A 22,433-nucleotide genomic window follows, 5' to 3' on the forward strand; every position below is an offset into this window, starting at 1 on the left:
GCCCCGCCTAGCGGTGTCACCTTTCTAGTTTATAATAATAATAATAATAATTAATATAAAAGTATGATTTGATGCTTACTAACCTTGTCAGACTGTGATACGACGTGGTAATTAATTCTATAGCATATCCGGTTTGACAAACCCGCGAAGTGGAGTTCAACAGTCGGAATCCCTCTTTTGAATCCGTCAGCATACCCCCACTGTTTTCGAAACCCCGATTGCACCCACTGTTTTTCTTGAGTCTCGAGAAGTATAGTGTTTATTGATGACGACAACGATTAAGAACAACATGAATCTTGTTGAGGCCGAAGATGATGGTGATGGAGGTGAAGAACAAATCGAGGTTTCTGAATCTGAAGTAGAAGGGACGGAGTGTGTTGAGAAGAAGAATGGTAGGAAAAGAGGTCTGGACAGGAACACTGATACTAAATCTCAAGAGAAAAAAAATAGGCCATGTGTTCTTCAGAAGCAGGCTGTTTCTATAGAAGAAGAACGGGAAATGACGATTATTGTTGTCTTGTCAAGTGATGATGAAAGCGAGTCCCCAGAAGAAGCAGAAGAAGGTATGGCTGATGCTCACACTGCTCTTAGAACTCCTGATGAAGATGGGAATGGTACCAATAAACTAATAAACAACAAAGAGGACAAAAAAGAGAAGTGGAAGCGCAACATGAGTACTAGGAATGATGGTATCAATCATGCCGATATATTCAATCATCAGGATGATGTTGGAGAGAAAGGAGGGAAGAAGAAACACATGCAGTCGGCTCCGCAGATAGAAAATACTGGTGAAGAAGATCAAGATAAGAGAAGCCAGGCAGATATCAACTCAAGCAGTAACGATGGACCAAAGCCAAAGTATTATGCCAAGAACATGGTTCGTGTAATATTCTGATTTCTGTCGTTCTGGTGTCTCTTTTTTTGTATTTAAAGAAGTCTGCTTGATTGCTTTTGGACATATTTGATCTTACATGATCATCTCTTTGTTCTAGGGAAATCTAATTAAGGTAGTGTCAAACATGTGCCATCAGTGTCAAAGGAATGACAAGGGACGAGTTGTTCGGTGCCAGAAATGCACTACAAAGCGTTACTGTGTGCCTTGCATGAAAAAGTGGTATGACTTTTCCAAATAATATTCTTCCTTTTTAGCTGAGCAATGAATTTAATGCTTGCTTTGCAAGGTTCAGTCTAATCTACCTGTCACATTGCTTTTTAACGTTTGTGGGCAACGATGCATTTTTGCATTAGGATTACTAAATCCTTAGCCACCATTGACCTTTGTGATTGCTAAATTGATGTCTAATCGTAGAAATTGCTTGGTGATTATGTTACTTGGAACCATCTATATTGACTTAACACGTACTATGCTGTCCTCTGGCAGATTTGTTAATAATCTATTTGGAATTTGATCTTCTTTTACAGCCTTTTCAGCTTATTCTCTTTGTTTATCTCTGTCATGTAGGTACCCTAACATGACAGAGGAGATGTTTGCTGAGCGTTGCCCTGTTTGCTGTGATAATTGCAACTGTATATCTTGTTTGCGAAATGTGCACCCTAAAGTTGGTTCCTGCAGCTCATCTTTTGTTTTGGAACTTATTGTTCTTCTTACTATTACCCAATTAAAAAAATGCAATACTGAAATTGCTTGTGATTTTTAGGTCAAAGAGAAGATTGATTTCAAACCTAATGATGATCAGAAAGTTCGATATTCTATTTATATCCTACATGTGCTTTTTCCATTCCTGAAGCGTCTGAATGAGGAGCACATTAAGGAGAAAGCAATAGAGTCTAAAATTCAAGGTATTTTGGTTGTCAGTAGGTGTTTTTGCTGTATGATATCAGTAGTCAAATAATCAGTACTTATCTTTTTATCATTTGTTTAGGTTATCTTTATTTAAAATAATGAGTATCTAGTTGTATCTTTTATTTTGGGATAGGATTGTCGTTGAACACTATTTAGAGGACTTTATGATCGTCTTATTGATTATGGAAAAAAAGTTTTGAGTATTAGACTTTGGGAGACCCTGTTTCTCGAATTACAAGAACTGTTTCTGGTTTTTCTTTGCATTCTGTTTCTGGTTCGTATCAAATTGATAATTTTGGCAACAATAACGGATTATGGGCCAGATCTTGGTTTCCTATCTAAATTGAGTAAACTAGTGCAGAAAATCGTCTCTTGTTAAGTCTTGTCACTCCATTGTTTTCCTCCGTTGATGGTGGGTTGGAGTGATGATAGCGTGAGCTTGTTCGCTAAAAGGGTTGTTTGAATTCATTTAGGGAAAGTTTCTCTCTGAATTTATTTCTTCGCAGGATCTTCTTTATCGGAGGTACGGTTGAAAAAGGTGAACTGCAGTTTGGACGAACGCATGCGCTGGTATGTCATTTAAAAGATTGTTCAGGTATTTGAGGGTTTTGTTCTATAATAATTGATAATTGATTCATTGCCTATTCTGTTTTGTCACATGATGTATGCAGTGACTGCTGTAAAACGTCAATTTTTGACTTGCATAGAAGCTGCCCTTCTTGTCATTATGACCTTTGCCTTCAATGTTGCTTTGAATTACGAGATGGCAACCTTCAAGGAAACAAGGAAGAGGTTATGTTTGAATTTGATAATCCAGGTTTTGATTACTTGCATGGGGGGAAACCCCTTAAAGTTAAGAAGGCTTCTGAAGATCCTGCACCAGAGGAAAAACAAAATTATGACTGGAAGTCTTTGGATGATGGTAGAATTCCATGTCCTCCAGAAAGCATGGGTGGTTGTGGACTTGGGATTTTAGAGTTGATGCATGTAAACCAACTTGACAGTTTTTCAGAATTGTTAGAGAAAGCACAAAAGTTCTTAAAGATGCACAAACTGGAGGATGATATGCAAGATATGCCTGAGAAATGGTGCTCATGTTCAGATGCTGATGGTCAGCAGTTACGTAAAGCTGCTTCTCGTGAAGATTCAAATGACAATTACTTGTATTGTCCACATGCTATAGACATAAAACCTGGAGATTTAAAGCATTTTCAGTGGCATTGGTCAAAAGGGGAGCCAGTAATAGTCAGCAATGTTCTAGAAACCACACTTGGGTTGAGTTGGGAGCCCATGGTCATGTGGCGGGCTTTTCGCCAGGTTATGAATACCAAACATGATAAGCTCTTGGATGTGTCTGCTTTTAATTGTTTAGACTGGTGTGAGGTTGGTTAAGTTTGTCGTTTTTTTTATATATTTAACATTGACTATTAGATTGTATAGGTGTGCTCTGTGGTAATTGGTGGATGCATACGGTTTATGCTTGCTTGCAAGATTATATTCTATTATTCTGATAACGAACTCTTTTTCTTAAACACATATATCTCTCCATCTAATATTGTTATTAGATTGTTTTCCTTCTATGTTAATTAATACTACATTGGAATATATTACATGCCTAATCAACAATTACCATGACATGCAGGTTGATATTAATGTTCATCAATTTTTTTCTTGGTATATGGACGGTCAATATGATAACAAAGGGTGGCCTACGATCCTAAAGTTGAAAGACTGGTTACTATCAAATTCATTTGAAGAACGGTTACCACGTCATGGTGTTGAGTTCATCACTTCCTTGCCCTTCAAAGAATATACACATCCTCGTGATGGATACCTTAATCTTGCAGTCAAGTTGCCTGAAAATTCTTTGAAGCCAGACATGGGTCCTAGAACCTATATAGCTTATGGTGTTCATCAAGAATTGGGACGTGGGGACTCTGTAACTAAACTTCATTTTGACCAGTCTGATGTGGTATGCTTTTTCTTTATTAATATGCCAAAGTCTTGTGCTTGAAATTTCTTGTTCTGATTTCAGGCAGACCCATGATCATAAGTGTTGGATTTCATCTGGTATATATCTGAAGATTAGAGAAAAGGAAAAACCCCAATCGAAAATTATATCTTCAATTCTTCAAAATTATTTAATAGGCACAACACAAGGCCATCTTTTATAGTTTTCAGACTCGTAAGATAAGCAGAAAAATACAAAACTTATCCTACTTCTATAATTATGAATAGATAAACACTGATCAATAAAACAAGGGAAAATTTGTGAAATGACCAAAAAATGGGGTAGTTTGAAAAAATGACCAAGGATTTGGGAATTTCGGAAAATGACCTTGATTTCTGCAAAGAGGAGCTTTGCGGAAGGGTAAATCCTCTAAGGAAGGATAAATGCTCTGAGGAAATGACATGGCAGGGGAAAAAGACAAAAAATTTAGCTATGCATGGTTCCGTAGAGGGTGCATCGGTTCTGCAGAGATGCCCGGATCTGTATTCCGACCCTCGTAACTTTTCATACGAGCTCGAAATGAGTTATAGAGACTAAAAAATGGGATGTTGGGGCTGTTTCAGCTAGGGGTGTAATCGAGCCGAGTCGCGTCGAGCACTGCGAAACTCGACTCAGACTAAAAAACTCGAGCTCGAAACTCGGCTTGAAATGAAGCTCGATTACTTAGATAAAGTAATCGAGTCTTTCGAGCTCGACTCGACTCAATTAGCTCCTAAAAAATAAAATCACATCAAGTTACAATAGAAACACAATGAGGCTCGTGAGCCCGACTCAGCTCATATCTATAATATGTAAATATGAAGAAAACAAACGATAAACTGTAAATATAACAATACTCAATTAAGCTCGTGAGTTTCATGATTTGAGTATTTCTATACTCAAGCTCGACTCGATAATCTACTCGAGTAGCTCGAGCTCGACTCGATTTAAACCGAGTGAGTCAATATCGAGGATTTTTCGAGTTGGTCTGAAAATTACACCCCTAGTTTCAGCCTTTTTTTTCTTTTTTTTCTATTGTTTTACCATATTCCGACCCACATAACTTTTTCATACGCACTCAGAATGAGTTGGTTTTTTCCTTGCAATTTTTTTATGCATTCTTGGCTACAAATTAAGCTTGAGAATCAACTTAATTGGATAAGTATTGACTAAGTTAATAGAGTTTCAAACATGGATAGTCGGGGCTCTTCAAATTTCGATACTACAAAATTTTGGTACTGAAGGGTACCAATACCAAACCGGTACCGGTATGTCCTATTCGGTTCGAGACTCGGTACCTTCATCTCGGCCATTTCGGTTGTCATACTTTTGGTTGGTTTAGTACAGATCTCACCCCTATTATGGTGTATAAAGTCTAGGACGAAGATCCATGTAGACTTCCTCTTCCGACTCTCTTTTCAAGAATGCATTTTTAACATCAAGTTGATGAAGTTGTCAATCCGTTTGTAGCATGAGATAATAAGAGAACCAAATGGAGTTGAACTTTGTTTCTGCATAATACAGTTCTCCCCTGAAGATTGGTTTTGGGATAGGAAGGAGTTGAACTTGTACACACTTTGGTTTAGGGAAATACCCAACGAACAAAGGTAGTGCATCCAAGAATTTAAGGGGTATTTGTGATAAGATGCAGGTATGATTGTATGAAGGAACATAGACAGAAGGGAGTCATGTGTGGTTTGAAATTGTAAGATGCGAGAGGGCAAGCTACTTAGGAACATAATTGCATGGAAGAAGAGAACAAGCTACTTCTAAGAGGTGATGATTTTTCTGGTTCAGCCACCCTGTTTTGTTGTAGGGTCAACGATCCTGAGGTAATTTGAAAGATACCTCTTTTCCCCGTTTTGTTGTGGGGTCAACTCATGAGGTAATTTAAATTAAAGACACCTCTTTTATTAAGGAAATGACCAAGGTGGGAATGAAAAACTCTATTTTCATTATCAGTTTGTAGAACATGGATTTTGTGGAGAGTTGATTTAAAGATCATTCTATGGAATTGTTAAATGACCGGACCTACCTCTATTTTTTCTTTCATGAGAGAACCATGTAACAAATATACGGTAGTCACTAATGTAATAAACCATCGGGACCCAGAAATATTAATGACTTGAGATGGTCTCCATATATAACTATGTTATGTATTAGGTAGAAAGCGTGAGAGGCTTTACAGGAAAGTGGTTCCAATAGAATGTCAGTGAATGTTTCTATAATTGACAAATTTTATAGTGAAACAAAGTAAGAATTTTATGAGGATTTGGGAGATAATTCTCTAAAATTGTTCCCATCATGACTTTGCTACGACTCTCTTCACTTTTCTGTTCAGAGAATGTCTCCTGAAGACTTAGCAATGGTTTGGTGCTCAAGATTCTTCCTCAAATTTCATCAAGTTTCCTATGTGATCAGTTTCGTGGTACTTGTGTAATTTGTTGTTATTACTTATGAGTGTCAAGTGCGTCTAGTTGTCGCCAATAACGAATTATTGAGGTATCATAACCGGTAACAGAATTCTTCCGGTTCCAAAAAAAAAGATAATTTTCTCTAAAGAAGATCGTGTAGCACACCCTTGATCTCGAAGATCGTGCTGCTTCCCAAATTTTGCCAACTGTCTTATACAATAAAACAACCTAACAATTAGCTGGATAAGGATAAACTACATCAACACTAATCTGGATAAATATACTTCAACAAAGCAATTACATTTGGCTCTTTAGGCATCATCAAGAAACCTTTGTTTCTTTCCTTTAGGTTAAAGAAGTTGTCCATTTCAGTTTTTATGAAGAAGAAATTTAATCTTTTAATAATGCAAGTTCATTTAGTTTCATATCGCACTTGCATTTTATGGAAGTCTCAATTTTCTATTCTATGCACATGTGATCTGTTTAGGTTTCTATACATTTTCATTCATAAATATCTTTTCTGGTGATATGCAGGTGAATTTGTTAACTCATACTGCAACTGTGACCCCCAACTCCAAACAGCTTAAACAGATAAATATATTGAAACAGCAGCACAAGGCTCAGGATCAAAGGGAACTTTTTGGACTGGTAGGGAAGACACAACAGGATGTTGATAACACAAAAGATGCTACTTCCGAGCATGCTGTTGGCTTGAAGAAACAAGAAGAGGAAACTGGTATCGATTGTCTTGAATCTGAAGTTGAAAAAAACTTGTGTGATATGGATATTGTGGAAGAAACAGTGATGGTGTTAAGATTAAGACTATAAGCCTTTGATCTGGACAGAACGCCAACAAAACTTTTTATTAAGAGTTTGGCATGGGCGGAACAAGCCTTTGACCAAGTCCAATGGGACTATTTTCCCAAATTTTCGTCCCATTTAAAATCATTATGACTGGAACAATTAAAAGAGGCTTCACATTGCACCAAAAAGACCCTATAGCCTATTCACAACCTTCGCCTTTCTCGTCTCATTTCATCATCGAACACCTCTCACCTTCATCATCAATTCTGGTCGTCTCTTTTCTCACGCCTGTTCAGCTTCTATCAACATAATTTTTTGTTTTTTTCTTTTCACTAATTGCAACAGTTAAAATCAAAATGAACATCAGCTATCTATTTTTTGGATGTACCTGGATTAACTTCAACTTGTGTGTGTTAATTCAGCTCAACCTGGCTATGGCTTTTCATGGTAATGAATGCCCACCAAAAGCCAAATCAGCTCTATTTTTTTTTCAATTGTTTAGTACAACCAAGAAGTCCAAGATAAACAAAAAAACTAAATCGAATCTTCAAATCTGTAAGTTGATTCATTAGAATACCAACCAAAGATCAATAACTCCATCTGAAGTCTGGTCTTTTTATAATGTGTGTGTGGGCGGGTGTGATTATAAAGTAAAAAGATATTACAAATAGTTTATCCGTAAAACTCAGGGACAAGTTAGTAATTTTATTGTCATGTTTAGTCTTGATAAAGCCTCGCCAGACACTACACACATATTCTGTTCAGTCCAGTCTCGTTCTTGTCCAGTTCTGTGTACCAAACAATACCTGAAGGAGGAGCTATGTCAAGAGCTTAAGTTTATCACTTATAACAATCAAGAAGATAAGGGGTTTGTATGGTTCGCTAGATTTATCGGGAACAGGAATTCAGTTCTTTTCCAGTTCCAAGTTTAGTTACAAATGAGTAAATATATGGAACTGAATTTGGTTGGAATTCACAAAATCTATTGACGGATGAATTTTAACATTGTAATTTCTTCCAAAACATTCTGCCAATCAAACTCCCCTTAAGGGGAAGAGAAAGGATTCCCTAGGGACAAAATGAAAATGCAGGAAATTAAGTGAAGTGCAGGAAACAAGAGAAGTCTTCTGATAAATGCACAGAAAAATTTGATAGACCACATAGTGAAGAAGTTAACAATAATGAGCTAATAGAAGCTATTGAAAAATTTGATAAACAATATGACATTTCAGGTACTTGTGTGGATGGATTTGAACTGGGAGAGGGAGGCGCTCTGTGGGACATCTTTCGGAGGGAAGATACTCCTAAACTTGAGGAATATCTCAAAAAGCACTTCAGAGAGTTTAGAGATGTCTTTTGTCTTCCACTGCAACAGGTAATCCTTACTCTTTGTTGATGTTTACAGTTTACTATTAGAAGCTATGTGGTTGGCTATACATAATTAGAAGCATTTACATTATTGGATCAGTCTTGTGGACATCTTAATTATTATATATTTTTTCATAAGTGATTTTGTCTGTCTTTTTATAACTGCTGCTCTCATTAAGGAAAGAAGTGATGAATTATCATGAAGTTTAGAAGGTAAACATGAATTGGAGGGTGGAGAACAAATGTCTTATACTATGGATATAACTCTCTGTTAATGCTTAAGTGAATAATAATCCACTTTATTACTGCATCATTTATCTCCATTAGTGAACTAACTTGGACTTGACTCAAAATGCAAAACTATCTGTTCAGGTTAGAAAAGACTATTTGCTACTATCCTTGTTACTTACGTTTCACCCTTCAACATGATACCAACTTCATTCATGATGCGACTCGGTAGAAGACCAGGCCGTGACGATGAGGAAGAACAATCCGCTTGTCGATTTGAACAGGCATAAGCAGATTCAATTTAATGATGCAAATTTTTGAAGTATTTAAAACTATTTAAACTTCCAAAATCCTACATACAAACCCTAACATACATCTGAAGACGAAGTCTAAGTGCCAGAGACTTTGAGCCTAGCCGGCTCTGATACCACTGTTGGGTTATGAGCCTAACTAAAAGACCAATCGGGACAACGTAAGCAACAATAATTGTCTGGTCTAAGACTCATAACAATAGATGTAGCTCAATACAAACATCTATGCAACTTGAAGGACTTAATAAAATGAATCGCACCTTTGTGTTCTGCTTTGATTTCTTTGACTTAATCAGTTGTCAATTGATCGGACTTGAGAACCCAACATATAGTTCCTCTCTTGTAATCACACCCAAGACGCAACATGATACACCCTGACAAATCCTAAAGCTTTAATCAACCAAGGTCAGTGATTCACCAATGATGGTCAATTCCCTCATATTACAGGAGAGTAGACTCTCAAACAATAAGAGAATAACAGAACAACAAAGAAGATGGAGTCGAGCAAAAAAGAAGAAATCATATCATATATTATGTTAATCTCAATCTGATGTATATATACATCTCTCAAGATTCACTTTATTACCCTAACAACGTCAATAAGATAAATAAGATAAATATTACTGAAATAAAAAGAAATAAAAGACGTTTTCTTAATTACTCAGCTAATGGGCCATTCCTGCACTTGGGCTCGAGTGATCTTTGGTTCGTATCAGTACCCCCGTCTTCATTTAATCCTTGACCCCAAGGATTAAAAGTTGGAAATAACTCCATAATCTTTTCTGCAACTTCCCAAGTAGCCTCTTCAGCAGGTTGGTTTTTCCACTGAATCAACCATTCTACCGCCACCTGATTATGTTTCTTTATCATTCTTTTGTCAATCAAAGCCTCTGGTTCTCTGCATGTTGTACCTTCATTTGGTGGAGGTGGTGCACTTATGGTTCCAGGAGGAATGCCAAAATGTCTCTTAAGCCTTGACACATGGAAGGTTGGGTGAATTTGACAACCTACTGGTAGCTTAGTTTATATGCAACAGGACCGATCTTTTCCAAGATTTGATATGGACCATAATATCGGTTTGATAACTTATGATTGGGTCGGTATTCAACAGAAGACTGTCTCTAAGCTTGTATTTTAAGGTACACCCAATCCCCTATTTTGAATTGCCTTTCGGTCCTCTTCCCATCTGCTAGTTGTTTCATTTTATTTTGAGCTCTGGCCATATGATGTTTCAACAACTTTATAGTTTGTTCTCTTGCAAGAAGACTTCTATCAACAGCTTCAAGGTTACTCTCTCCAGGTAGATAAGGCAAGTGGATTGGTGGTGGATGCCCATAGACGACCTCAAATGGGGTTGTTTCGATGGTGGAGTGATAACTGGTATTATACCAGTATTCGGCCAATGGTAACCATTTTATCCACTCCATGGGTTTATCACTACACATGCATCTTAGATAAACCTCCAAACATCGGTTTACAACCTTTGTTTGTCCATTTGACTGGGGATGATAAGCGGTTGTCAAATTTTGATCCATACCTTGTATAGCCAACAATTCTGTCCAAAAAGTGCTTAAGAAAATCGCATCCCTGTCTGATAAGATGCTCTTAGGGAATTCATGTAGCTTAAAAATCTGGTCCATAAAAACTTGAGCTACTGTTATAGCGGTGAAAGGATGTGAAAGTGCCACAAAGTGAGCATATTTACTAAGTCTATCAACCACAACTAAGATTACTTCCTTACCCCCAGACTTAGGTAACCCTTCAATAAAGTCCATAGATACATCTTCCCATACTCTTTGAGGAATAGGTAATGGTTGAAGCATTCCTGGATAAGCAACTGTATCACTTTTGCACTTCTGACATGTCACACACCTCTTAATGAACTCTACCATGTCTCGTTTAATGCCTTTCCAATAAAACAACCGAGTTAACCTTTTCCAGGTAGCTGTAACACCTGAATGACCTCCTTGAGCTAATGTGTGATGCCATTTTATTAACCGGTTTCTCATATCTGGTACATTACCTACAACAAGTTTTCCTTTTCTTCTTAATTCACCTCCTTGCCACGAGTAATGATTATGTGATCCTGAATTCTTTTCCTTATTATTAATCAGCAGTTGAAGACCTTCATCCGACTTCCAGGAAGCTGAAATCTCCTTTATGAGACCCGATTGTACCATAGATAATGCCATTGTTAATAGTTCGCTACTTTGTACCCTTGATAAAGCATCAGCTACTTTATTGGTGATTCCCTGTTTATATCTTATCTCATAGTCGAACCCCAATAACTTAGACAACCATTTCTGTTGGAAGGGAGTTGATATTTTATTTTCCAATAAATATTTAAGACTTTGCTGATCGGTTTGGATAATAAAATGACTATCTAATAGATATTGACCCCATTTTTGAACAGCAAAAATGACAGCCAACAATTCTCTTTCATAAGTTGATTTCATAAGCCTTACTTATAAAAGCGATCGGATGCCCATTTTGCATCAGCACTGCTCCTATCCCACACCCTAAGCATCCATCTCAATAATGAATGTAGAATTAAAATCTGGAAGCGCTAGCACATGTGGTGTTGTCATTGCCTTTTTAAGAGCTTCAAACGCAATAGTGGCAGCTTCGGTCCATCTAAAGGAATCCTTCTTGAGTAAATCAGTAAGTGGTTTACAAATCTTTCCGTAATCCTTGACAAATCGTCTATAGTACCCAGTTAGACCCAAAAAACCCCTCAATTGTTTCAAATTTTGAGGAATGGACCAATCCTGTATAATTTGTATCTTAGTCAGATCCGTTGCCACGCCTTCTGGAGTAATTACATGGCCAAAAGAACATTTGCTCATCTTGGCTAAAAGTTCTTCTTCCATGGTCTTCAACACGATTTCTAAATGTTGGAGATGTTCCTTCCAATTTCGACTGTAGATCAATATGTCATCAAAGAATACCGGTACAAATTTTCTTAAATAAGGTTTAAAAACATTGTTCATAAGTCCTTGGAAGGTTGACGGAGCATTTGTGAGCCCAAAGGGCATGACAAGAAACTCGAAATGCCCGCAATGAGTTCTAAAGGCTGTCTTGTAAACATCTTCTTCTGCCACCCGTACCTGGTAATAACCTGATCGTAAATCGATTTTCGAAAAGAAGGCAGTCCCATGTAGTTCATCAATTAGTTCTTCAATTAATGGTATTGGAAACCTGTCCTTTATAGTTTCTTTGTTCAACGACCTATAATCCACACACATTCTCCACCCACCGTCTTTTTTTTTACCAATACCACAGGGGAAGCAAAAGGACTGCTACTTTCGCGAATTACTCCCTGCCTCAGCAGTTCTTAAGTAAGTTGTTCTATAGCATCTTTTTGTAGTAATGGGTAACGATAAGGTCTCAAATTGATTGGATTACATCCCTCCTTGAGGGGTATTCGATGATCAAACTCTTGTCTTAATGGTGGAAGAGTTATGGGTTCAACAAAAACACATGAATATTTAGGCACCAAGAGTTGAAGTTCCAGTGGGAGTTTCTGATTCTTTGATGGTGATGTCATGTTCACCTGGTAGTTAGGTATGGATTTTCCCATTGCACATAGTTGCATATGCATTAATTTACCTAATTGTTAAGCTTTAACGATGCTTAGTTTTGGCCTCTTTGATCCTCTCAAAACCATTTTCTTCCCTTGGTAATTAAACTGCATTGTAAGATATTTAAAATCCCATAAGATAGGACCCAAAGTTGACAACCATTGTACTCCCAAGACCATATCGCACCCACCTAACGGAACTAGGTAAACATCTGCTTTAAACTCCATTCCATGTATAGTCCAACAATTTTTTTTACAGTCTCGGTGCATGTTAATTGACCACCACCTGGTATTTTAACCTTCATGTCTTGTCCTGTTTGAATGTTTGGTGAGCTAAAGGACTGATTGTTAGGTTTGAAGTTGGGTTTGTTTTGTTTGGCCTGTTGCGTAGCTTCATGTAACTTAGCTAGACAATAAGCTTGTCGGAGAGTAGTAGGATTGAACATTTGGACAAGATATTGCATATCACTCTAAACCCAGCTAAAAAACAACTAAGAACATATTCTTTTGAGAGGGTGAGTCTACTTACAATTGTATCAAATGAGTCATGGTATTCCTTGACAGAACCTCTGTGTTTTAAGGAGACCAGCTCTGACATGGGATCATCATATAAATCTCCAAACCTTCCATTCAATTCAGCTACATATTCTGTCCAAGTTGGTATGGCGTTTTCCCGTTGTCTCAGATAGGCCTGATGCCATTGAAGGGCCTTACCTTCTAAATGAATTGCAGCTAACTTCACTCTAGCTTCATCACCCACATTGTCCAACATAAAAAACTGCTCACACTTGTACAACCAAGACTTCAAATCATCCCCCCAAAATTTTGGGAACTCAACCTTTGTCATTCTTGCAGAGTAACAATGTTAATTGTTTTTCGGGGTATAATCATGATTGTTGTATTTTTGGGTAGCCACCCATGAGTATTCTCAGTTCCATTCTTATTTCTAACTAATTTGGTGATTTGCATGCTTAGGCCAACAAGCAAATCATTAATTTCCGCAATATCACAAGTATTTTCAGAGTTTGACACAGCCTGTTGGTTATAACCTTCTATAAGGTTTTTTAAATTCACCTCAATTTGATGCGGATCAGATACATCTCCTTCAGAAGTTTGTTTTTGATTATCAGTTTGGGAGTTCTCACCACCTTTTAATGATTTTAACACTGATCGCGTTTCCACCATCTTGGGAGTTTCCGAGGAACAGTTGAGCTTTGATACCACTGATTCAAGAGTTTCTGAGGAACAGTTGAGCTTTGATACCACTGATACACCCTGACAAATCCTGAAGCTTTAATCAACCCAGGTCAGTGATTCACCAACGATGGTCAATTCCCTCAGATTACAGGAGAGTAGACTCTCGAATAATAAGAGAATAACAGAACAAAGAAGAAGATGGAGCGAGCGAAAAAGAAGAAATCATATCATATATTATGTTGATCTCATTCTGATGTATATATACTGATATACATCTCTCAAGATTCACTCCGTTATCGTAACAACTTCAATAAGATAAATATTGCTGAAATAAAAAGAAATAAAAGACATTTTCTTAATTACTCAGCTTATGAGCTAATGGGCCATTCGTGCACTTGGGCTTGAGTCGGAAATACCAGAGCTTAGGCCAGATCTTTGGTTCGTATCACAACAATCAACAAATCTGAAAGTACCACTGAGAACCAACGCGAAACAAACTCAATCAAAGGAATTTGATCGGCGACACGATGCAGAAAAAGATGCATCGCGACGTGTGGTATTGATCCTTCGAGGTTTTCTAGGGTTTTTCAGAGCATACGGTGTGGGTCGTGTTGCTTCTTGTTGTGGCTGAGTTGGCAGCCCATAACGCCGTTATAACATCAAAAACACCGCCCCCTCCTTGTTGCATCTTGTTGAGGTGCTTCTTGTTGTCTCCATGACAAGAAGAAACGTGATCACCTATTGGTTGCCAAATTATCTCTCTCTATCTCTCTCCTCTTAACATGGTGTTGTAACACCATGAACACCACCCCCCTCATCTTGTTGCTTCTTGTTATAACACCACTTCAAGTTGCCCATACCATATGCTCCCAAGGGTTCCGACTTTTGGAGCTAAGAGGCTAAGTTTGCATTATTCCAAAACCGGGATTTTACCCATTTATTTATAGGGAGGTGATTTAAACTCCAAGGGTTCTGACTTTTGGTCATCTTATAATTTATTAATTATCTAGATTTTTGGTAATTATCAACGAATCAAATATTTATATAATATTTCATATTCTTCATGCTTTTCTAATTGGTTAATTAAACTATTAATTAATTAATAAAACAAGTCCCTAAAATAAATATCTTTTAAGTTTTGTTTTATTTTTTTTTGTGTGTAACCCAAAAGGACACTGCGATTTCTAGTAATATTTCTGATTTGTTATGGCTATGGGCACTATTCTTTAACATCAACTCTAAGTTATCATCAAAGCCTACAAGGCCACCTGTGATTCATGTATATAGTAGGCAACGGTGTCCTACATCAGATCCTGATAGAATACCATCTTATTCTATAGGGCCAAATACTAATGATTCGATTACTACAAGTGATCAACCATCTTCCGATACACAAGATCATGACCTTGATGCTCCCATTTTCTTAGGGAAAGTTAAGTGTTTGTGTACTTACCCTATATCCTCTTTAGTAACCTATGGTAAATTGTCTTCAACTTCACGTGTTATAATCTCTACACTTGTTACTATATATGTTCCTAAAACGGCTGGTAAAACTATGAACCATTATGGATGGCAGGATGCTATGATTGACAAGATCAATGCTCTCAATCATAATAATACATGGGATTTGATAGACTTAGATGTAGTTAAAAAGGCGATTGGTTACAAATGGGTATTCACTATGAAAGTCAATTCATATGGATTTGTATCTCTTCTAAAGGCAATGTTGGTTTCTAAAGAATATCTTATGGGTATGCTACTCTAAGACGTTTTCTCCTGTAGCTAAGGTATCCTCCATCCTTCTATTCATTTCATTAGCTACTAATTATGATTGGCTCTTTCACCAATTGGATATGAAGAATGCCTTCTTACATGATGATTTACATGAGGAAGTTTATATGGAGGAATCACGGGTTTGTTGCTTAGGGGAGTATGACAGAGTTTGTAAATTGCGTACATCTTTGTATGGATTAAAGCAATCCCATGGGCTTGGTTCTGACCGTTTAATGTCGTGGTGGTAGAGTTTGGCTTACAAAGAAGCTCTCTTGTGATCATTTTTTGTTCTTTGTTTCATCATCTTCTGGATGCCTTTTGTCTGTGGTCTATGTTGATGACATTGTGATTATTGGATTGATGGAATTCAGATCAAGAAACTGAAAGATTTCCTTGTAACTTGGTTTTAAACAAAGGACCTAGGTCTTTTAAAATACTTTTTTTTTTTGGAATTGAGGTCTCACGTATCTGATCTGTTGTCTCAACTAAAATATTGCTTGGATATTTTGAAGAATTTTGGGATAATCGAAACAAAACCTTGTTTGTCCATAATGATTCCAAATATGAATTTGAAAACATACGATGGAGATCAACTCGAGAACCCAAATAAATACAAAAAAATTATGGAAAAACTTAACTACCTAACAATTACACGTCCAAAGATTTCTTTTCTGATAAGTGTTATAAGTTGGTTTGTGTCATCTCCATAAACCTCTCATTGGAATGTGGTTACTCGTGTTTTGAAGTACATAGAGGGTGCTTCTCGTCATGGCTTCCTCTATCAAAATCACCTTCATAATGCCATCGAAGGGTTATTAAATGTTGACTATAATGGGGACCTTACAAACAGGGGGTTTACTACATGTTATTGTGTGTTTGTCAAAGGAAATCTAGTTTCATGGAAAAGTAAGAACCAAAACGTGGTTTTACAGGTCAAGTTTTGAATCCAAATACAGGGATATGACTCATACTACATGCGAGTTGATATGAGTACATAATCTTCTAGCTAAAATTGGGTTTGGTCCATAGTTACCAGAAACACGGTACGGTACGGGAAACGAGGTACGGTACGGTACGGGGTTCACGACATGTAGTGTATCTGGTACGGAGCAGGTAGGCTCATTTCGGTACGAACCGGTACATTGTATTGTATAGTCTGGTACAGTGTTCCTAATTCTAAGACATTTCATAAAATATATGTATACTATTACTTAACAATTTAACACTTCAAAGTTCAAACATAAAATACTTTATAAAAAAAGTACCAATTACCGAAACAAAAACAAAAGAAATACCACAATTACTTCATAATACTTAATAACAAAATCGACGCCTAAAATCCAATCGCAAGCAACAAAATCGACTTCAGGTATGCTCATTTTTCACACCAGGAACACTATTAGGTTCGATTAGGATTGCTATTAGGATCGATTGGATCCAATTTGGGATTCGCCATATATCACGTACCGGACCGATTTCGCTTCGATTGGGTACGGAGCGATTGGGTACGGGGGACGCCACTACTTGAGCGTTTCCGGTAACTATGGTTTGGTCAATCTAAACCAATAAACATGTATTGTGATAATGAGATGACTATCCATATTGTAGACAATCCTGTGTTTCCCGAAAGGACTAAACATATCGAAATAAACCGTTATTCTACTTGTGAAAAGCTAGAAGATGGAACCATCTGTACTCCCCATGTTAAAACTAAAACAGGAAGTCAACTAGCCGATTTCATCACCAAAGCTTTACATGGTTTGCAGATATTTGCTATTTGTAACAAGATGAGAATGATTAACATCTATGATCTAGCTTGTGGGGGAGTGTAAATATTGAACATATTAGGTTTGGCCTAGTTAGCCAATAGGCTTGTAGAGTTTCTTATGACTAGGGTTTCTACATCTATATATAGTCTTGTGTATTCTCCTTTTAAAAAATACACAATCAATAAGGCATTTTAATTCACCCTCAATGTTTTGTAGTTTACAATTTTCAATTAGTGTCTTGAGCCGGTTGATGTCGGTAGGTCATTAAAGGGACCACTTCGCATTTTAAGGTATCTTAAGGCCACACCAGCCTTGGAATGCGATATTAAGATCCGCTTATTTCCATGTAGGTGCATTTACCAAAGAAGGAGATGGCAGTATTAGCTTTTCTAATTTAGATTAGGCTATATACTCTATTTCCTAGAGACTGACTATCAAATTTTTTCATTTGTTGGAGTTAATTTAGCCTTGTGCAAAAACAAAAAACAACACATCGTCTCTTGACCAAGCACCAAGCCCAAAGAAAATCCATGGCAGATTTGTCATGCGAAATGACATGGGTAGGGAGACTCCTTAGAAAATTGGGAGTAACCAAAGTCCATAGTGATGATGAAAATTTAGTGTGGAAGCCAATCAACCATTCATATATCCAAAAGTTAAGTATTTCGTGAGAAAACCAAACACATCGAAGTTAATTATCACCCAATCACATACCGTGTCGTGGAAGCACATACAATCTCTTTATCAATCCAACCCAATGAGTATGCATTACTACCATGTACCAACATGCAGATATTTTCACTAACCCTATAAGGAAATGTCAAATTTAATTGTAGCAACTGCTAAAGTATTTGATCCAACTTAAGGAGTACTAGAGATGTATATATATATATATATATATATATATATATATATATATATATATATATATATATATATATATATATATATATATATGAGTTTTAGGATTTTCTTGACTTGTATTTTTTCTTTATTTGGGAGAGATTTAGTTTCCTATTGATAGCTGAACATTCCATATAAGCTGTGGTGATTACCTCACCAGTAATACGTACAAATATTTGTCCAAGATTTACAATTTTAATGAAAGGCAAGCTATGAACCTTTTAAACCTGTGTGTAGTTGCATCAGTCATGCCTATTTTTTCTTTTTATCATATGCGGCAATTAGAAATTTTGCAAACCACTAAGAAAATGCTAAAGCAATGAACCAAGTTACTTTTGAAGGTGAAAACAGTCTTTTAATAGAATTTTTTTTATGTATAGCATCACTTTCCTAAATAGTAATATTCTAAATTGTTTCATCGTGTTATCTTGGTCCAGGTTATCCACCCAATTCATGACCAAACATTTTACTTAACCATGGAGCATAAAAGGAAACTCAAGAAAGAGTTTGGTTAGTATGCATTTGCAAGGCGTGAATCAGTTCTCACTGATATAAAATTTATAATTGTGCTCATTTTTTGGTTCTCATCAGGAATTGAAGCATGGAGTTTTGTCCAAAAGCTTGGAGATGCTGTCTTTATACCTGCTGGCTGCGCTCATCAAGTTAGAAATTTAAAGGTTAATAACCTACTACTAGCTTTGTAGATTCCTTTTCACCTCATTGCTTTGCTCCATTTGTCATTAAAAGGGATCAGGGTTTGATGTTGATCACATGTAGTTCATTAAGCTGTAGACTTCATAATATGGTAGGATTCATTTCAAAAAAAGTTTGGTCACCCTTTGGATGTTGAGGCTATATGGTTTCTTGATCTTTGAATTCTGTTTGAGGGTTTCTACTCATCAGAATATTATTAGCTTGCAGTTGTAATTGCATTGCAGTATTCATTTATGTTGCATGATATAAAGAATACTTCTTTTCTGAAACAAGCATCACTGTTTGATATGTGGTCTTTTGCAGTCATGTATAAAAGTTGCATTAGACTTTGTTTCTCCTGAAAACGTTGGTGAATTAATCCAGTTGACAGACGATATCCGCCTTCTTCCCCAAAATCATAAGGCTAAAGAAGATAAGTTGGGGGTAAACAATCTCTTATTACTTTATTGTATGCGTAACATCATTTGGTCAAATCTTTATCATAGTTTAAAAAACAACATAAAAATTAACTAGGTTCATAATAATACCAGTTTCATTTATTAATTGATTAGTTATAAATTAAAATTGTGCAATTGGTTTATGCCACCAATTTACAGGTGAAGAAAATTGCACTTCATGCCATGGAGACAGCTGTGAAGGACTTGGAAAATTTTGTTCCCAAGTAAGTTCAAACCATTTCCTAGACTAATTTTATCGGCAATCTGGTCCAACTGCCAGTCACAAATACAACAAAAAAGAAACTAACCAAAAAAACAAAATGAAAAGAAACACCGAACTAGTTGGCCTTTTTTTGTACGTTTTACTTTCCATGTGGCTTATTGGTTACTTTACCTTTTTTATGAAACCTTATCTGGTTATCAAAATGAATTTATTTGTATTTTAAAAAACAAAATACATCAAATTTCTTAATTCTTTCACTATAAGTAGAGCCCAATATTGTCATATTTCTATATACTTCCTCAACTTTTTCTTTCTAACATCTTTGATTTGTACTACAGATCTAACATGTCCAAATTTTTTATAGGAACTCTCAATATTTTGAAGACTCCCAAGATTATTTAAAACCTCAATGCTCTGAAAACATAGGGTCTTTTTCAAATCTTAATAAAGGTCTAATCAATGACAATCTCCAAAGCCCACAAAATACTGAAAATGGTGCAAAAGGTGAAGACATGGGACTACATATAGATCATGACACAACAAGTGAACGAGGGGACTATTCTGTCCACTCCAATCAAGAAACGCCAGATAGTGGTGGTTCTACAATTCGCTCTTCTTCAAGTAGAGACACATCTAATATGGAAGAAGGTAAGGGATCACTGTCCTCTTCGTCTCTTAATGACTTAGTTGCAGAACTCCGTGCCATTAGGGTTATTAGAGACAGAGAGGTTGAAGTCATGAAAAAAAGAGTTGAAGTCATGGAAAAAAGACTTGAATTCAAGCAAAAAAGGGAAGAAAGGAAACTCAAAAAAGAAGAAAGGAAGACTAAGAATTTTTATCTCATGCATCTCAATACACTGTTTGCGAAAGAGCACTTGTCGACAGAAGATGAAGACATCAAACGCCATTTCTTGGCAATGTTGTTCGGGAAGTGATTACAGTTTAGTTTACATGCATTTTCTTGATATTTTTTGCTCATTATTTACAAGAAAATGACACACGTCTACGATTCCTACTTTTGTCTATCTACCATGTAAGTGCGACATGAACACCAATAACAATACAACATGTGTCATCAGGTCCTCGATGGGACTTACAAACCGGAAACACTTGTACGTGAAGCAAATATAGCATTAATTTTGTACGTATGAGTTTGACTAAATACATTTGATTTTGTTGGAAATTAGAATCCCATTTCAGTCAGGAAATTGTAATTGTGAAATAAATTGTAATTGTGAAATAGTTGGCATTACACTCGCAAGTGATTGCTATATTGTGATATTTCCTACTCAATTGAGTTTTTTGAATAGTGTGGGTGATTTATTAGCTCTAGCTGGAAATTTAAGGGAAAAAAACAGTATATTGTTGTGGTAAGGATGTGCCATTTAGTAGAAAATTTTAAACAAACATAAATCTCATAAAAAAAATCAAACATAGACTACGTCCTAACAAATAGGGATGACAAAAAGAACCAAAAACAATTGGCAAAAATCAAAAACCAAAGTTTTTGGGTCGGAATTTCTTGTTGGCTTTGGGGATTTTCGTAACACATGCAACTTAGGGCTAGAAGTTTAACCCGTAAGTGAAATTAATTATAAGATAAAATCTATATAATCTAAATTAAGTAAAAGTAGTTAGTTTAATCTTTCAAGTCGGTTAACTAAAAATAATTTAATTAAATAAATATGAGATAAGCTAGGTCAAAAACCTTAAGATTTGGAATTAATGGACACTTGAGTAAATCCATTTAACTGGAATTTATCCTTAATTGTAAGAATTATCATTTAATGTTGAACCATATGATCTGTGATCATCGTCGACCAAGCTGAAATCGACTATGAAAAAAGGACACGCTTTTCCTAAACATCCCCAAAGTATTTGTAAATATTGATGCTCAATGATGATTCTGACGAAGATCTTGTGTTGGTATGAACTTTTGTGGGTCTTTTATACTTTGCAATCGTTTTCATTCTTAAATTATTTTCTTTTTTCATAGTTTGTTGTTTATTCACTTCTCTTACTTTTAAGTTTCATGATGTTATTTGATGTTTTTGGGAATTTATTGGGATTTAGGTTAGATTCTGGAATGGGGGCGGAGACCGGAAATGGTACTAAAATTGATGTTTTCAAATAGGGATGGAGTGTAGGAATGGGGTTAAGCTTGTAAATTGTTCTTTAACTGTATTTCTGTATCTACACTGTAATTAAATTTATGCCTTGGTGGGCTTAATTTGAATTATCAACACAGGGACATGAGATTGAATACTAATAAAATGTAGATCGAGTAAACTAACCAAATGTTTATGACAACTTGGAGGTAATAACTAATTGTAACATCCATTTTCTTATTTTGATATTTTGGATCGTTGCTCGATCATGTGAAGGCCTTGGGCTTCAAGGAAATAATGTTTAGACCTTGTTCGCTGTTGATAATATTAGTTATGTGAGCTAAGCCATTGATTTTTGTTTTGGGGCCAAGGGTAAAATAGGAAAAGCGATGCTTTAGACTTCTTGCATGAACTAATGATTTTAGTTCGCTATGTTTTAAGTCAAAAGTAGTTACATAGGGTTGTGGGGCTCGTCAATACCTTTCTGTACATATAAAGATTGACGAAAACGGAGTTGAAATGAAGAAGTTATTTGGGGGAAAAGTAGTCGCCACTGAGTGAAGATCAGATCTCCACGGTGTGGCAGTTGCCATGGAGTGGCAGTATGTCAGACCCAAGCCCATGATTTTTAGGGATTTCAACATATTTAAGCATAAGATTATGACTTTTTGGCCCTTTTATGAGCCTCCATCATATCTAGAACTCCTTAGGAGAAACCTTACCCTCCATCTTCACGATTTGAGCTCTCCCTCTCCCTTATCCTATTTTGGATGCTTTTTATGATATTTTGATGATGCTTAAAGATCAAGA

General features: G+C 36.3%; 1 protein-coding gene and 1 long non-coding RNA gene across 2 annotated transcripts; both read left to right on the plus strand.

Moving 5' to 3' along the window:
• The first annotated feature begins 202 nt into the window (after window positions 1-202).
• Window positions 203-20,732, plus strand: LOC111897623 (lysine-specific demethylase JMJ29). Its single transcript, XM_042902646.2, has 14 exons — window positions 203-877; window positions 993-1,114; window positions 1,463-1,559; window positions 1,659-1,800; window positions 2,311-2,374; window positions 2,476-3,187; window positions 3,447-3,776; window positions 6,743-6,944; window positions 8,245-8,387; window positions 18,579-18,651; window positions 18,733-18,818; window positions 19,159-19,278; window positions 19,452-19,516; window positions 19,880-20,732. The coding sequence occupies exons 1-14, from the start codon at window positions 266-268 to the stop codon at window positions 20,448-20,450; spliced, it is 3,339 nt and encodes a 1,112-aa protein (XP_042758580.1). The 5' UTR covers window positions 203-265; the 3' UTR covers window positions 20,451-20,732.
• On the plus strand, window positions 10,199-11,261 carry LOC122198264 (uncharacterized). The gene is made up of 3 exons (XR_006192502.1): window positions 10,199-10,324; window positions 10,861-10,933; window positions 11,034-11,261. It is a non-coding gene; the product is annotated as an uncharacterized LOC122198264 (long non-coding RNA).
• Window positions 20,733-22,433: the final 1,701 nt, after the last annotated feature.

This window comes from Lactuca sativa, chromosome 5 (genome assembly GCF_002870075.4).
Source record: "Lactuca sativa cultivar Salinas chromosome 5, Lsat_Salinas_v11, whole genome shotgun sequence".
Lineage (NCBI taxonomy): Eukaryota > Viridiplantae > Streptophyta > Magnoliopsida > Asterales > Asteraceae > Lactuca > Lactuca sativa.

Coding starts and splice junctions, on each gene's coding strand:
- LOC111897623 (XM_042902646.2), top strand. CDS start 266: ATGACGACAACGATTAAGAACAACATGAATCTTGTTGAGGCCGAAGAT. Junction 1,801..2,310: donor AATAGAGTCTAAAATTCAAG/GTATTTTGGTTG, acceptor ATTTCTTCGCAG/GATCTTCTTTATCGGAGGTA. Junction 19,517..19,879: donor TTGGAAAATTTTGTTCCCAA/GTAAGTTCAAAC, acceptor AATTTTTTATAG/GAACTCTCAATATTTTGAAG.